General features: G+C 41.9%; 1 protein-coding gene across 12 annotated transcripts in view; it reads right to left on the reverse strand.

The window, feature by feature from the left end:
* The window catches only part of CARS2 (cysteinyl-tRNA synthetase 2, mitochondrial), a 43,485-nt gene that overhangs the window by 20,164 nt on the left and 7,265 nt on the right, over nucleotides 1-16,056 (reverse strand). For 9 of the 12 annotated variants that reach the window (XM_075057503.1, XM_075057505.1, XM_075057502.1 and 6 more), the window contains 7 exons: nucleotides 16,006-16,056; nucleotides 12,482-12,599; nucleotides 9,698-9,769; nucleotides 8,946-9,051; nucleotides 8,117-8,200; nucleotides 5,172-5,301; nucleotides 2,716-2,849 (listed from right to left, as the gene is read on the reverse strand). In XM_075057503.1, coding sequence (XP_074913604.1) covers nucleotides 2,716-2,849; nucleotides 5,172-5,301; nucleotides 8,117-8,200; nucleotides 8,946-9,051; nucleotides 9,698-9,769; nucleotides 12,482-12,599; nucleotides 16,006-16,056 — 695 coding nt within the window. The remainder of the gene's footprint in view (nucleotides 1-2,715; nucleotides 2,850-5,171; nucleotides 5,302-8,116; nucleotides 8,201-8,945; nucleotides 9,052-9,697; nucleotides 9,770-12,481; nucleotides 12,600-16,005) is intronic. The other 3 variants (XM_075057513.1, XM_075057512.1, XM_075057511.1) reach the window with 1 other exon arrangement.

Below are 16,056 nucleotides of genomic sequence, written 5' to 3' on the forward strand. Positions count from 1 at the left end.
AATCAGCTACATTGGAAATCTATGATCAAACCAAGATTTCGTTTTCATTGTATTTGTCCTTGACTACTAGCAGGTGAGGCCATTTTCACCGCTACATCATTAAACTCAGGGCCCTCAGTAAGAACATTCAGACTGTCAGAGACACTGGACTCCTGCAGCTCTTTGCGACTCAATTAAAACCCACAGACAAACTTCTCCAGGGAGAAGGGGAAGAGCCTGGGTGTGATTATTTTTTTTCTTTTGCAAAGGTGCCTAAATATTGACTTAACTTTAGGCAGCCAAGCTTAAAATAGTTTGATTGTGTTTGCCTAATAAGGTACAGGTAACATCTGAATTTGAAATAATACTCCTCTACAAGAGTTTCAGCACTTAGAATGATTTCATTAAAGAATCACAAAATACAAGGATTTTCATAACTTTGGCTTGGCGCTCTTCCCAGAGTACAAGTAGTCTAAAAATAAAGTCCTTGTAAGAAGATTTATCCCCAGTGCAGGGATTTTCTTCCTCTAATGGGGATTGCTCCTCCAATTCTGAGCCTGCTAAAATTCTGAAGTCTGTTACCAGAATAAATTGTTTCTGAAGCCAATTCATTTGCCCTAAATAATTCACACTATCATCCTCCAGCAAAATTTTTTTGACTTAATGAATGTAATCTGTCAGCTCCTAGAGAACCTCAGTGTACAAATTGCCCTTGGAATTAAGAGGGTTTTTTCCTTTTTTTTTTTTTTTTTTTAAAGAAAAATTGACTCCTCTTTATTTAGTTAGTTTCAAAGAATATTTCCCCTACAGTTTCAATTCCAAGCTTGAAAAGTCAGATTCATTGGTTTTCAAGAGAAGGCTCCACCTGGCAGTAACCAGTGTATCTCAGTGGAAGCACAGAGAATTCCCCAGCACTTCAGGAGCAAAGCACACCCTGGAGGATGCACCAGCCTCTAAACAATTGCTATTGATTTACAACAGGCTCTACACAGGGAACTGAAACTAGAATTCAATATTCATCCCATACAGTACAAATACAGGAAAAAAAAAGAAAGCTGAAGTAATTCCCAGAGCGTACCACAGGCTTAACTCTGCAGCTCTTAGAGAATCAGCTCAAAGAGTTGACTGAGACACCTTGCACAAAATACTGTTCAGCAAAAAGAGAGACTGCAGACTTGAACCTGACTTTCTATTGACTTCAGCTGACCATCCAGAACAACCATGACTGCAATAGGAAGAACAAATTTCAAGGTTTCGATCAATGGGAACAGTGCTAGTACCATCAGACAACGATGTAGTTAAAAAAGCACTGTACAGCACAAACTTCACTGAAGCACTGTCGCGCAAAGGCAGCAAGAAGCAGTTCTACATAACGCTGGGCAGTATCGCATGCAGAAGACCAAGCGAGTAAAAGATACTTTGGTACAGTTTGGTCAGGCATAGCCAGTGAGGTCACTTCTGGGGGAAGAGATAAGGTCTGTGACATCTGCAGGCTACACCAATATCAAGTCACTCACACTCCATAGGAAAGCAGAGAGACACTGAAGTTGGTCAGAGCACTAGAGAGGGTTAAGGAAACAGTGACACGACGCAATGTCTCCACTTCTCTACAGAGCCAAGGGGCGAGAGACCTGGTCTTTATGTAGTCCATAGATGTCACAGACCTCCTTGTAACCCACCAGCAACCTCATTGACCGTGCCTGACCAGAGTAGACCAAAGCATCTGACTCGGTGTTCAGCATGAATCTTGTTTCCCATACCCATCACTAGGCGTAATGCTACTGGTGGATAAAAAAAAGCTTCCCAGGAGAATTTAAATAGTTACAGGTATGCAAATTGTACACATGGGACATCCAGCAATGGTTCCTGCAGCAGAGCATCTGCCTGCCAGGCTTCCCCACATTTCAAACCATACAAAACATCCCAGCTCAGACATTTCCCTGCAGGATCACAACTTTGTGAGCTTTGTTGGTTCATCAGTTCATGTATATTAGTATTCTCTCCAATCTTATTTTCCAGTAGTACAGATGTCTTGCCTTATCATGATTAAAAGCCTTTCATTGTATTTATGAACACAGGCTATTTGATTCTGCATGCTACTGAAAACTTTTTTTTTAGCCCACAAGCAACTGGTGCCGAGACGTCAGAGAACAAGCCTGGTTTATTCTACTCTCAATGCTTTTAAAACATTAGAATCAGCTACCTGGCCACCTGTCACCTCCACTCCCTGCCTTCAGATACTGCGGGTTCTGGTTCTAAGAGAGCAGGAATTTCTGGGTTTAGGAGGACTACATAAACACATATAGAAAAGCAACTATTCTCACCTTCTTCCTGCAGGACTGTTACAGCCAAAATACAATTACAAAAGAAAGCTTATCATAAAAAGTACCCTCAAATTTTGAGGAAACTCAAATGAAAGGGAGTAAGATTCTACAGGAAAAACTCTACATATTTTTAGTTAGGAGTAAACACCGTACACGAGCAATGCATATACTGTTGTTATTTGGAGATTTCCCCAGACAAAATTCAGGAACATTTCACTGCAACTGCTTTATTAATAAATGCATTCATTCTACAGTTTCAAAATTCACTCTCCTTTATGTTTCTTCACTCAGTGAGGACAGGAACCTGGTCACTGTAGTAGAGCATCTATTTTCATACCATACAAATGCCAAACCCAAAAACCCAAACCCTTATATTTGTACAGGCCTCTCACATGATTAATATTTTACTTACCAGAATGCAAAAAGTAATTCCCCCATTGCTCGCACTGATGATACACCTCACACTGTGCAATTTCATTTTCATGATGAGGAAATGCAAGATCTTTTCCACCAGTATGGATGTCCAGCTGCTTTCCAAACACTGCACTGTAACAATATTTTCCTGATCAGTAAGTAGAACACTACAAAAGCTTTTTGTAAAAGAAATGCAGAAAAGAATAAGATGAAACATCAGAAATTTAAGTATACAATTTAATGATTGCAGTTTCAAAACAAGACTTTACACAGATCTTGTATACCGAAACTTCAGGAAAACTTGTATGGTCAGGACCCATACTTGCCCACCATTAATTATCCTTAGTAGGAGGAATTATTTTTCTAACTTAGATTAAAGAATTGTAAGCAGGACATCTCCTTTCCTTGTTCTGGTACAGTTTCAGCATCAGAGAGCTGCCTTCATCTGCAAGCCTAACAACTTCAAAGTGATGAACATTTCTGTAAATTTGGTATTACTATTCTTTATCTTGTACCTTTTCTGTAAGAATTCAGACAATACTGTACACAGTCATGATAGAAAATGCTTAGTCCTAGATTGTTATAATGGCAAAAGAAAGTGTCAGTGCCTCTGATCTCCCAGGGCCATTCCTCTCATCCCAACAGCACAGCTCTATCTGTGCGGGTCACCCGCAGGCTTGCCTGGCACAGGTCCTTCTGCAAATACTGGTGGCTGGAAGTGAGGTATTCGTGTGGCAACAGGACAGACCCAGACACTTTCTGGTTAAACACCGAGAGTCAAGGATGCTACGCTCTGCCTGCTGCTCCAGCAAGTCCCTGCTAGGTCACACTGGGCAAGTTAATAACTTCATTGTTCCCATCTGTTAAACAAAGACAACACTTACCTACTCACAGGGAGGTAAATCAACACTAACTGCCCAGAAAACAGGGACACTCAAGCTGGGGAAGATGCAAGGTCTACACAAGTAGAAAATAAAAGGCAAGCCCCACACTCGTGTGCATGTCTGTGTACACGCAGATGCACACAGTCTTCCCGTATGTCATGTTAACAAGTTGCTCCTGGTAGCTGGCTAGATATTAATACTTTGAGACCTTTGGCAAAACAGACAGATAAGTAGATATTACTTAAAATGGGCCTTGGACAGCTGACTGGGACAGCAAAACGTTTTAGTAACTTACGAAAATAAGCTCTCCGTTTTTCACAGTCCAAGATTACTACACTTCTGCTCTGCATGGGTGAACTCTTATTTGCATGGCAGGAGCCTCATCCAGCCAGCCACAGTAAAGTAAGTTTTTACAGAAAGAAATGCAGACTACAAAAAGCACTGCATTAGCAGATAGGCCATTTTGTAATTGGCATTTCTTACCTGTGCACTTCTGTCACAGGTTGCACTTCAAATACAGCACGTTTTTGTGCACTTCAGTTGCTTTAAGAATGTTTCACAGTGCTGAAACTATTTACAGACAGAAAATCACCCTTATAAATGCTTTCCACAATCAGATAGTAATGACTAACAACCCCAGGTGCACCAGCAAAGCCTATGAAAGAGAAACCTAAAGCACCTGTTCCACCTACTTTCAGCTTCGGTTGAAGACTTAAGTTAAACAGGGCCAGATCTAAATAATTTGTTATTAGCTTCCAAAAAAAGATCTGAGACTAATGTAAACCTAAGTACCACTATCAATCTTCCAGAAGAGAAGATTTAAGTCTCTTTTTTAAAAATACAAATTAATAGGTCATAGTCATAAGTTATACAAGTCATAAGTTAATACAGTGCAGGACAAAGTACTACCATCCTGTGGAGAAAATAAAACTCCAAATTAAGAGCAAATTAATTTAAACCAACTACACGCAAAACACTACTATGCACAATTCACATCATGCCCACAGAATATACTGCCACAGAGAAATCAATATTTAATACTGTGGCTGACTTTTAAAGAAAGCTGAATAACACTTAGATGATTAGCATGAACATCCACAACTGCTGTTAAGGTAAGGCCAGCAAGATCACATACGCCCGCTGGAGTCAGGATGGAATCCCACACCCTGCCGTCCTGACACAGCACTACATGCTGGACCAGGTCCAATGGAGACTGCAAGAAGTGGAAGGAAGAGGGGAAAATGAAAGCAGTACCATAACTTTCACTAAAACTTTGGTTACTCAGTTCAAGTTAGAAGACTTGCTAATCAACTGTGTGATCCTGCATGGCCTATTTTAAATACCCGAGTCTGTCTCAAGAGAAGGTGCCAAAACATAGCAAGACGGCTACGCCATTAAGGTGGAGCAGAGGTTGTTCAGGCCACACCTGACATCCCAAATTGCACAAAGTATTCCCATTAAAACTGGTACTTTCTACTGATCAGTACGAACACTTTCAATACTGCTGCTACCCTTGTACTGTGACTGAAAGCAAAAACCGGCACTACATTTACAGTCCAAGAAATCTGACCTTGATATTGTGGAACACTCAATGTGCCATCCAGGTCTTCCTTTTCCCCAGGGAGAAGTCCAAGATAGCTCTTGAGGTCTGGCAGCCTTCCACAGGGCAAAATCTTTACCATGTCGTTTATCAGTATCAACTGCCAAGAAAAAGTGATTTATTAATGGGATATGTCTCAAAGAAAGAAAGAAAGAAAAAAAAAAGAGTAAATTAAAGTGGAAATGTGTGTTTAGTGAACTACTCAGATTTTAATCTCTTTCGCTCAACTTCTTTTCCTGCAACATTCCTCCCTTCCCCCTTATACAGGGCGTCCAGTTTCTCAATCAAGGGTTTGAAAAAAATAAGTTCAGTTAGATTTCTGCAGGCTAAAAAGATGGATTCAAGATCCTTTAATACATCCTATCCTCTTAGTCCTTTTGGCCTTCTCTGGTTTTACATCATTCATTTAGTTACTTATCAGCCAGTTTCCCAGGACAAACAGATTGTACCGCAGCAGAAAAGGTAACAAAAACAACCCAAACCAAAACCCACAAAAAAACCAAACCAAACACACACAAAAAAAAAACAACCAAAAACCCCACAATTTTTTTCCCTAGGACACAAATACTTTCTGGTTCATATTCTATAAAACCAAGAAGAGCACAGAGATGAGAATCAAAACAAAACTGTTCTTGGACAGTAGCAACCTTCCAGTATGATTTTCACCTATGGCTTCCAGCTATACTTGTTGCTTCCTTCGCTATACAGCCAAGGATGTAGTCCTTTTTGCCACAGTTCTGCAGAGGGCAGTTCGTCTCTGCTGGCTCCTAAGCCCCTGTCGGATACACACCACTCCCTGGCAGAAGCTACAGAACAGGGTTCTGGATTCTGGTTTGGTTTTTTTTTTTTGTTTTGGGGGTTTTTGGGGTGGTTTTTTTTTTTGCTAACAAATACATGACCTTGCATTTGACTGATGCAGAACAATATATCTATTTGGCTTGAAGGGATCCAGCTTGGCAAGCAACTCGCACTATTTTAAATCCCTTATTTAACACCGCTCATCTGTTTTATCAGCAGCTGATGCTAGATTTACTTCTTTCCTCTACTTATTTCACATTGCTAACAAAACCATGGTGTATCACTGGGTCTGAACTAAGCCCTGGAGCATTCCAGTATCAACACATTTTAGCGATGATTCACAGCTATTTTTGGAGATCTTTCAGATGGTCATTTTTCTTGAGCCATTCCGCTTGTCCTTTATTGATATTACACAGAGTCAGGTTTTATTCGGAACATAATGCAATATTAAGGGAAGCACGTTACAAAAATCCATTACACCTACTTCATCATTCAAAATTGATAAGAAATAAAGGGATAGAAATATAACCCTAGTTTTAGCCACTGAATCTTCATCCTGGCTCTTTCACTGGTTTGCCAAGCTCTGGCTGGCCAGCATCTGTTGTCTCCATCCCTCTTTTGCCTTTTTTTGAGTACACTGCTATAAAAAAGCACTCTTCACCTTCTCAGTTATAAGCAAAACAACAGTCAAAATCTGGAGAAATAACAGGAAATTTAGTTGTAAGTGACTTGAGGGGAAACAGGGTAAAACACAGTCAGTCACGGTTGAGGCTGGAAGGCACCATCCAGTTGGGTTTTGAATATCTCCAAGGATGGAGACTCCACAGCCTCTCTAGGCAACATGTTCTTGTGTTAACCATCCTCAGAGTAAAAAAAAAAAAATAAAAAAAAATTTATTAGGTTTAAATGGAATTTCTGTGGTTCAGGTTGTGCCCATTGCCTCTTGTCCTGTCACCAAGCACCGCTGAGAAGAGCCTGGCTCCACCTTCTTCACTCCCCCATCGGGTATTTGTACACACGGGTAAGATGCCCCTGAGCCTTCTCTTCTCCAGGCTGAGCAGTTCCAGCTCTCTCAGCCTTTCCTCATACGAAAGATGCTCCAGTACCTGCACTGTATTTGTGGCCCTTTGCTGGGCTGTCTCCAGTGTGTCCACGTCTCTCTTGCACTGGGGAGCCCAGTACTGGACCCAGCACTCCAGGCATGTCTCACCAGCGCCGAGCAGTGAAGAAGGATCACCTCCCTTGACCTGCTGGCAATGCTCTTCTCAGTGCAGCCCAGGAGGCTGTTGGCTGCCTTTGCAGTCAGTAACTGCCTCTAAATAACCGTTGACAAAACGCATTCCCTCTGTGAGTTGTAATGCTGAAACAGCTCCAGAGTGGAGCTGTGAGAAGCTTCTGGCTGCAATTCACCTGAGCATCAGCCTGCCAGGCATTTTCAGTAACTGCAAACAGATTTTTTTCAATGAAGAAATATTGAACTTCAGCATGCAAAAGGATGCAGGAGACCTGCATCATATTCTCCAATGCAGAGACCTGATCAGACTCAGCTTACAGAAACTACAAAGAGGCTCAGCAAACCTGCTCAGCAGCCAGACAACTGCAGCAAAAAACATGCAGCCCAGGGTATAGGCATGCTCTAACATAGCCTATCAAGAGATTGCTCACCCTCACACAAGTAGCCTGCTTAGCAGTAGTCTGGTGGTAAGTAGCAAAAGAAGCAAATACATCCAGTTAGCATGCATGAGAGGAGCACAACTGCCCCAACAATAACATGGTAGATGAAGTTTCCCTACATTTACTCTTGACTATCTCACTGCTGGCTAGCACAACAGCCGAGACCACCACCTCACTATGAAGTTTGTATGTATGACTCCCAAGTATTTAAATAAAACTGATTAAGAATTATGAAAAGAGACCACCGAGTTTCCTCTTGCACTAGCAACAGTGAGTGCCTCAATAAATAATTATGAAAACAGTGTAGTCTTAATGAACCAAAAAGTTGGCTATACACAACAGGTTAGAAAACAGTTTCAGACTGTTGAATGAAAGTTTAAGCATAGATACATCACGAGTTCAAACAGTGCATTAATACAAACAAGCTGGTGCCATGAACTTACCCGCTTCGTCTTGGGTATCAGGATAAATAGTAGTTAATACTCCGTATCTTCTTCCCCAAGACTTAACATCAAAATAAACATTGCCTAATAGAAAAGAAATGTTTAGTTTTACAGCAAAGATGGGGCACATTCATGATGAGGAGATAACGTTTCCCTGAAAGCAAAACAAAACAAAACGCCCTTCAACTCCCATTTTAAATTCTGATTTAGAAATTCAGAAATACTGCAAAAGTAGTAGCAGATGTTTCCATGTTACCAGCTTTTCAGTAACCTCACTGCATGTGCTCATTCTGCACATAGGATAACTTTGTATTCTGGAGATCTCCCCAGGTTCTTCCCTGCCCATGCACAATCAGCAATCCCCTCCCTGACTGCAGCACAGCCTACTGCTACTCCAGTTACAATGCACTCAAATCCTTCTACAACCACCAGCTCTGCTAAAAATAAAAAAAATCAAAAATCCACACATTGTGCTTTGCAGGCACGTCTTTTACAGCACATAGGAGATACCCACCTCCTGTTTAGAGCTAAGAAGTTCCCCCAGCTCTCTGTAGAAGCCAGGCCACAGGACTTCTCCACAGGACCTTAGATAGCAGGTCATTACAGTAAATAATTATATTAAGTAATGAGCTACATTTAACTTAGAAATTGTGCAATAGTTGTTCTGCCCGCTCATGTCATCACAAACAAGTTGCTCACACCCTGTCTGTTAATCAACAGAAGGAAAGTCTGGCACAGGGTATCTTATCTGATCCCAAAACAGGATTACCAAGAGCGCTGATTTCCTGTACGTGTGCTGAAAAAGGAGTTGCCTTGCTGTAAGTCTTACCTTGCGAGGTTGCATAAGCTTGTCCACTAGCAATTATTGTTTTTATAAAGGAAATTATCTGAGGAATATTGTCAGTCACTCTCATATATACTGTAGGAGGAAGAACCTTAAACAAAGAGTAACATCTCATTAGCTTGTATGAAACACACTGCTGACGAGTCCCTTCACTCTAAGAAACAAACTTTGAAGAACATTCTCCTCAATTTTATCTTTCAAAAAAAAAGTTTCAAGTATCATAAAAAGGTCATAAGCAGCATTTAAGCTAATACACACAAAAAAAAAAAAAAAAAAAAAAAATTGAGGGGTGGAAAAAAAAAAAAAGCACTAATTTTTCCCAGTGGCTTAGTCCCTGCTTCTCACAAGCATTTTGGACAAGAAGCAAAGTCACCTGAAGTCAATGAAAGAATACTTGATATTTCCTATGCTTTAGATCAGGCTATTTCAGCATTATAGTAAATAGGTATTATCTGTGAACCAAGGCTCTACTGCATGGTGAGAAAGTTTGTATTCCTAAAGAAATTTAACTTGTTCATTCCAAAACTAGGGTTTGCTTCTCCCCCCATTTCCTTACTCAAAAGCTGTGCAATATCTTTCCAGAAGAATGAAAAAGTAAATCAGTACTCAGTTTCCAAGCAACACTTCATCACACAAGCAATCAATTTATTTTTTCAGATCAAACTGTCAAAAGCAGATTCCTTACCAAAATAATTGTTTTAAAATACTCTTAAATTTAGAAGTTTGAGTATCTGTACCTTTAAGGCAGCCATATCTTGTTTAAAGTCTTCTTCATAAATACGAGCAAGAGCTACTGGGGATATATTCATCTGAAAAAAGAGAGAAGCAGATTAGTAAATCATAAATCAAAGTAATAATATAAAATATTGCAATCTTTTATCAGACAGTTAATAGCTAATTGGAAGACTTACAGAGCCCCCAAGGTAAAGAGTCAGAAAGGCTTATTAATCTAACATTCATGGGGAGGAGATGCAAGTTATAAATAACTTAAAAGTAGTATTTCATTTACGCTTCTGAATTGCCAAAATATTAATATGTGTCTTTTAAGAGAAAGCAACCAAAGATTAAAATAATAAACTCCTTCCCCCTCTCATTATTTTCCTCTTGAGAGGGTCTTCCATTTCCAGTGACAAGATGTACTACGTACACGGGACATGAAATTCATTCAACTTATTGGCAGGGGACACCGATACCACCTACATGTCAGAAAGACAGATCAGAGACTTGCAGGATGAGACAGGATATTAATTTTCAGTGATTAAGAAAAATAAGCTATTTCAGCTGATCATGGTTACTCATAGATCTCAGTACAATCAGGGGAAATGAACTGCAAGTCAGTTCCATGCTTTGCCAAGTGCGGCAATTCTCAAGCACCTTCTCCACATTTCTCACTCACAGGGCGATGGACAGGAACAGGGATCCTTGCAGAGGAACGAGAAAGCGCAACCCGAAAGGAAAGAGACAACTTGCACATGACAAGATATTTGTTCTCAAATATTCAGCAGAGGCCAGGGCTTGAAAGATGCACGACAGCAAAACCTGCTTTAGCAAGCAAAAACGTGATATCAAAGTGTTTCAAATCTGAGCTTTTACATCTTCTCCGAGGAGAGCCTACTGGGGAGAGGCAACATACTGTCAAGTCTCTCCAGCTTGCAGATAACTGAATCATTAAGAAAATAAATCCAGTTTCATCACTTCCAATTCATTACTGGAGCATCTTTAAGGGGTCTGATTTTCAGAGCGCAGGTGGGTACCACTATTTGGACAAGCTCCTGGACAAGGCAGGAGTTCTGGTGACGACAGACCAGATGCTCATCCAGCAACAAACCAAGGAAGATGCTCAGCACTGAGAAACAAAGGCATGCTTCTGCCTGCAGACCAGTGAGAGTGATCTTCTAGACCCCAGCGGCCAGACTCATCTCCCTAGACAGCTCAGCTGCTTCTTCCATCAACAGAGAGACAAAGGTGCCTATAGGAGGAAGATGGGGAAATTCCTCCTGTCCAGACAGACGTTCAAAACACAGAGAGACTCATCTCTCTCTCAAAGGACCACTGAGGGCATGCAGCATGCTCGTCATAGACTGGATGCCCAACTTTCAGGTTCTCTCTAAATAAAGGATGGAGAACAACCTTAGGCATGTTGATCCTACCACTGTAAGGCTTCAGGTACAGAGGTCCCAGCAACAAAATCAGGCTACTGAGGTAGAGGCCTTGGCCATCCAAACAAGATATGCAGAGCAGGCATTTCAAAAAGTCACAAAGCAAGCCATGAAAAGGTTACTTCACAGAACCAAAGAATGCAGTAAATGAATGCAAATTCTTTTAAAACATCATGTCATTTCCCCTTCCTCAAACATAAAATCTCCACAATGTTCTGACAATAAGGAAAAATTTTAAAATGCACACATATAGATTTAAAATGCCTGGGGTTTTTTGTTTGTTGGTTTGTTTGGTTTGGTTTTTTTTTTTTAGGATGGCCTACTGCCGTAGAAAACCGCATGTAAATGGACTGAGGGAGCACACACGTATTTCTACAGGAGCAGCATGCTAGTATTCGTTTGAATGCAGTGCCGCCCTATATTTAACTGCAATAGTAACTGTTTACTTAAAGATTAAATAAAAGTGACAGCTGTCAAATTCTCTGGCTCCAAGAAACTAGCTTAAAGCTCCCAACTGCAATTTGATCCAACACATTCATTTATGATCTAGAAGACACAAGTTACAGATTCTAAAAACAAAAAATTCAAAACGCAGAATAAAACACAGAATACATTCTTAGCGTTTCAGGGTCCAAAAAGCCTTTTTAAAAAAAAACCAAAAACAAACCACAACACAAAACCAAACTGGAATAATCATTCACCAAACTCAGCTGATAAAAAAGGTCTGATTAAAATCCAACTGAGAACCACTTATAGCCCCAGTCTTATCAAGAATTACCCCTACACTCAATGTCGACTTTCATGTAGGTGACGAAATCGGACAAGACCGATAAAGCTTTCCAAGGCGCCGACGTCGCAGCTAGATGGTGCTCGGCACCTTTCAGGAATCGCCCTCAGCCTTGCGCGTGGCAATGCCACATATACTGTCTTTAACGATCGACGGCACACGACGCTTCACAACTCAGCCAGAAGCCTGCTGGCTCTGCTAAGTTTTTGGTTGCTTTTGGGATAAGATACCCTTCACTCTGCTGCAGGTTCACCCCGGCTTCTTGTTCCCCACTGGCCTCCCAGGCAGGGGGCGAGGGCAGGAGGACGCTGGCCATGGGTGCTGTAACCCCCCTGCCTCTCCCCCTCACACACCTCTGCACCCATTTACCTCCACGCAGCTCTCGACGTCCAGCCCTCTGGACTCCCAGCCCCATTACAGCCATGCTAGGGGGCCAGAAATCTCAACATTTATTACCTACTAATTAAAACAAACAAAACTCAACAACAAAAAAAACAAACCCAGGTTAATTTTCCTATGTAAGTAGCTGTAGAAAATACCAAAAGTTTGGGTCAAAGCCTGCAGCAAACACCTACCTCATTGGCTCTTTTTATTATCTTGTCATCTATGTCTGTGATCCCCATCACCATGATAACTTCAATTCCAAAAAACCTAGTCATTATCCTTCGAATTATATCAAACCTAACATAGGAGCTGGAAGAGAAAAAACATGAGCTTTTAAACATGCAGTAGTAAGAATAAGCTTAAAGAAAAAAAACCAACAGCACTAACAGCCACATGGACAATCTAAATACCCCAACACTTCCAATAAGAAGGTCTTAAGTGCATAAAGTGCTTTTCCAAAACCAGTTACCACCTGCACAAAAGTCAAGCAAATTTCCCTTGAACTGGTCTACCCTCTTCTGGCATTAGTGACACATTACATCAAATTTTCTGAGTGTTTTCTTTCGTTGCATCTCTTTATTCAAGATCCAAAGCACGCTGGAAGCTACGCGTGAGCCAGGAGGCTCTCAAAGTGAAGCAAGGAATACCAGCTCACTGGGAGTAAGGTTCGTCTAATGTGGTGACACGATTCCATAAGAATATTAAATTGGTCTTTGGACCGTATTCAGATGAACAAAGCCAGCCTCAAAAGCCTGATATTAGATTTAACAGCCCTGCAGTCGTAGTTTGTAGCAGGCACAGATTTTGCACTGCTCCCTTTCCTCTGCTCTTCCAACTGAATTGATGGAAGAAACACTGCAAGAGCCAGAGCAGATCTCCTGACACCTCAGAAAGCAGAGTCCTTACCACTTCAGGACTGGAAAAAAAAAAAAAAAAAAAAAAAAAGTCAAGATCAGGGCGGTGACAGAGCAGGCACAAGGTCCTGAATGAAATCTCGTCTCATGCTCGATCTTACTCTTATTTCCAAGTATTCAGCCAGGAACCTGGATACCATCCAGGTTCACACGAGCACAATCAAGGCCAGTCCTGGAACTGAGGGAAAAGATGGCATTATCTGCACACCTGATTTTTTTTCTTTATATCCAATGAGGTTTGGATGTTGTATTGAGGCCTGAGGCTCAAAACAGAGCACCTGTTTTGAAGACTGGAAGCACAACATACTAGAGAAAGTTGGATTATTTAGAGAAGTAAGAAATCCTTGTGGAGGGGAAGGAGGAGGGGAAAAAATAATAATGCCACTATTTGCAAATTCTTCTCAAGGATCTCAAGCTCATCTCCATTTATTTGTTTCTGTATTATTACCTGCCACGTTTGTTGTGCTCACCGCAAGTCAAACGTAGGAAGGCGGGAAAAAAGGAATTCTAGTGATAAGATGCAACATTGCAAGAGTAGAACAAAACAATAGTATTTTACAAGAAAGGGCACAGTGGCGACAGCCATTGCTCCATTTGACTTCATGCTCTTGCTCAGTGCATGCCCTGGCCTGTAGACCCCCATCAGCAGCATGCATTTCAGCTGTGCCCACCAACCTACAGTTGGACATAGCTGCTAGGAAAAAATATACAATTTTTTAAAAAAAATATAAAATCAAGAGTGCTCCACCATCCTGAACGAATCAGCTGAGCAACAGGATGTCAACACCAATGCGTGCAAGACCACAGACACTGGGAAGGAACAGCCAACTCCTCACACGCTGGAGGGTTTTAACTGATCAGAAAAGAGAGAGGAAGGTCTTCGGCACAGGAATCTTGCCGCACAACAGCACTACAGGAAACAACGCGTGAATGTGCTGAAGAGGCAGCAGAAAGAGTGTAACACAGCTACTTATCTGATACACCGCTCCAAAGGCCATATTCGGCCCTAACTATTCTTTCTTAAATCAGCAAGCGGTCAAACCCAGGTGGCACAGACGTATGGCAAGCCTCCACACCAAGCAAGCTTGGAATTGTTAGTTATTTCAGGCATAGGATACGAAGATCTGGGTAAGAGAACAGACAGAACGAGCAAGGCCTTCCTACTCCCTCCTGTAATCAAAAGAGCCCGAAGGCAGGAGAACAAGGAGAACCACTGACAAAGACATTCAAAAGCCACAGAGAGCTGCAAGACCAAAAGGTGACATTCTCTACCTCTGTAAACATTGTGCTTTAGATCCACTATACCCCTTAGGACAGGGGCACTTCTGCAATTCCCTCCCCTCTTACACCACATCAGGGAAGACAGGCCCTACCATACTAGCGAACCGCAGCTGAGTGATGAATAACAAATTTATTAGCATCTTTTTATACAGTTGGTCTCAAGTGATGATTTTAAATTGTAATTATTTCAAGGTAAACTGGAACTTAGCCAGTATTACAGTAACTGTAGATTTAAATACACGAATTGCTATGACTTTTTTTTTTTTAAGTTCCCCTGAAGGTACTAAGTACAAACAAAATAATTCAAGATATCATTTACTTGATTTTTAGAACACCAGTAAAAAGCCAGGTTAGTTTTCCACTAAGACTGGAAAAAAGCAAGGCGAAAAAAAGACGCCACCACCTATACACAACAGTACAGCAGCGTTTAAAGAGATGTTGCCAACAGTATTTTTACATGGTTGGTATTTTAAAACTTCCCTTTTAGAGCATGAAGGAGCAGTTGTGCAGTACTGCAATAGCTCAACACTGAGCAAAATTCAACAGAAGTTTCTGAATGAACTTGAGACAGGACCAGAAGCTGTGAAATGCCCTACATTAAAAGGGAATTACTCAAATACACAGCATCTGATCTTCATACAGATGGCAATTATCTGAGAAACTCCTACTCTTCCAAGGAACCCGATGCATCTTGTTCTTTTAAGAATTAGGAGACAGGAGCTCAAGAGCAGCTCAGCTGCAGCAATTCCCCTCAGCTTCTCAGGGAGCCGCAGGCACCCTGCCTCTCTCCTCATCAGGCACACTGCTTTAAACCTGGCAGCAACCTTCGCTGGTGTATTTACAGTGCTTTTTCAAAAAGTTACTTATAATGAAGCTGGTTTATTATTATAATTATCCTAATGGCCCATGGAGAAAACGCTGTGCTGTTTCGAGTTGGTTTTGTTTGTTTTGGTTTTTTTTAAACACAGTAAGCCACAGAACTGTTAGTCTGCAAAAAGGCATTTAAAGCACCTGGGCTTTCCGAGATTTAAAAGCAGATGCTGTTAACCTCAAAAGCAACTTTTTAATAGTCACTCCTGAACGGCTTTTCCTTGGTGTCGACAGAGCACCCGAACTACGTCTGGAGCAAAACTGTAATTTCGCACGGACAAGAGGCTCTGCTCCAGGACCCCAACTCCCCTGCGCAAAAGCTCACGTTATGCCGGTATGATTTGAAACCACTCACCCTGCCCAGCAAAAAAAAAACCCCAAAACCCAAACCTGCGCATTCTTAATACTTTCCACCCCGCTGTTTTGCCTCTGCCTGGGACGAGCTGCCCCCACAGCCCTTCCCGGGCTCCCCGAGGCCGACAAATAACACCTATCCCAGGGCGGATTTTGCCCTTTGCGCGGACCCGGCGGGCTCCGTCGCCCGGGCCCGGGCTGCCCGCTACGGCGGACGCCCCGCGCTCCCACCCGCGCCGTGCCCACGCAGGACGGGGCTCTTCCCCCCCCCCCCCGTGATTCGGGACGCGACTCACCTGGCGTGCCCGAGGTGCGCCCGGTCGTACACCGTCGGCCCGCAGCTGTAC

The sequence above is a fragment of the Buteo buteo genome, chromosome 25 (assembly GCF_964188355.1).
Source record: "Buteo buteo chromosome 25, bButBut1.hap1.1, whole genome shotgun sequence".
Classification (NCBI taxonomy): Eukaryota; Metazoa; Chordata; class Aves; order Accipitriformes; family Accipitridae; genus Buteo; species Buteo buteo.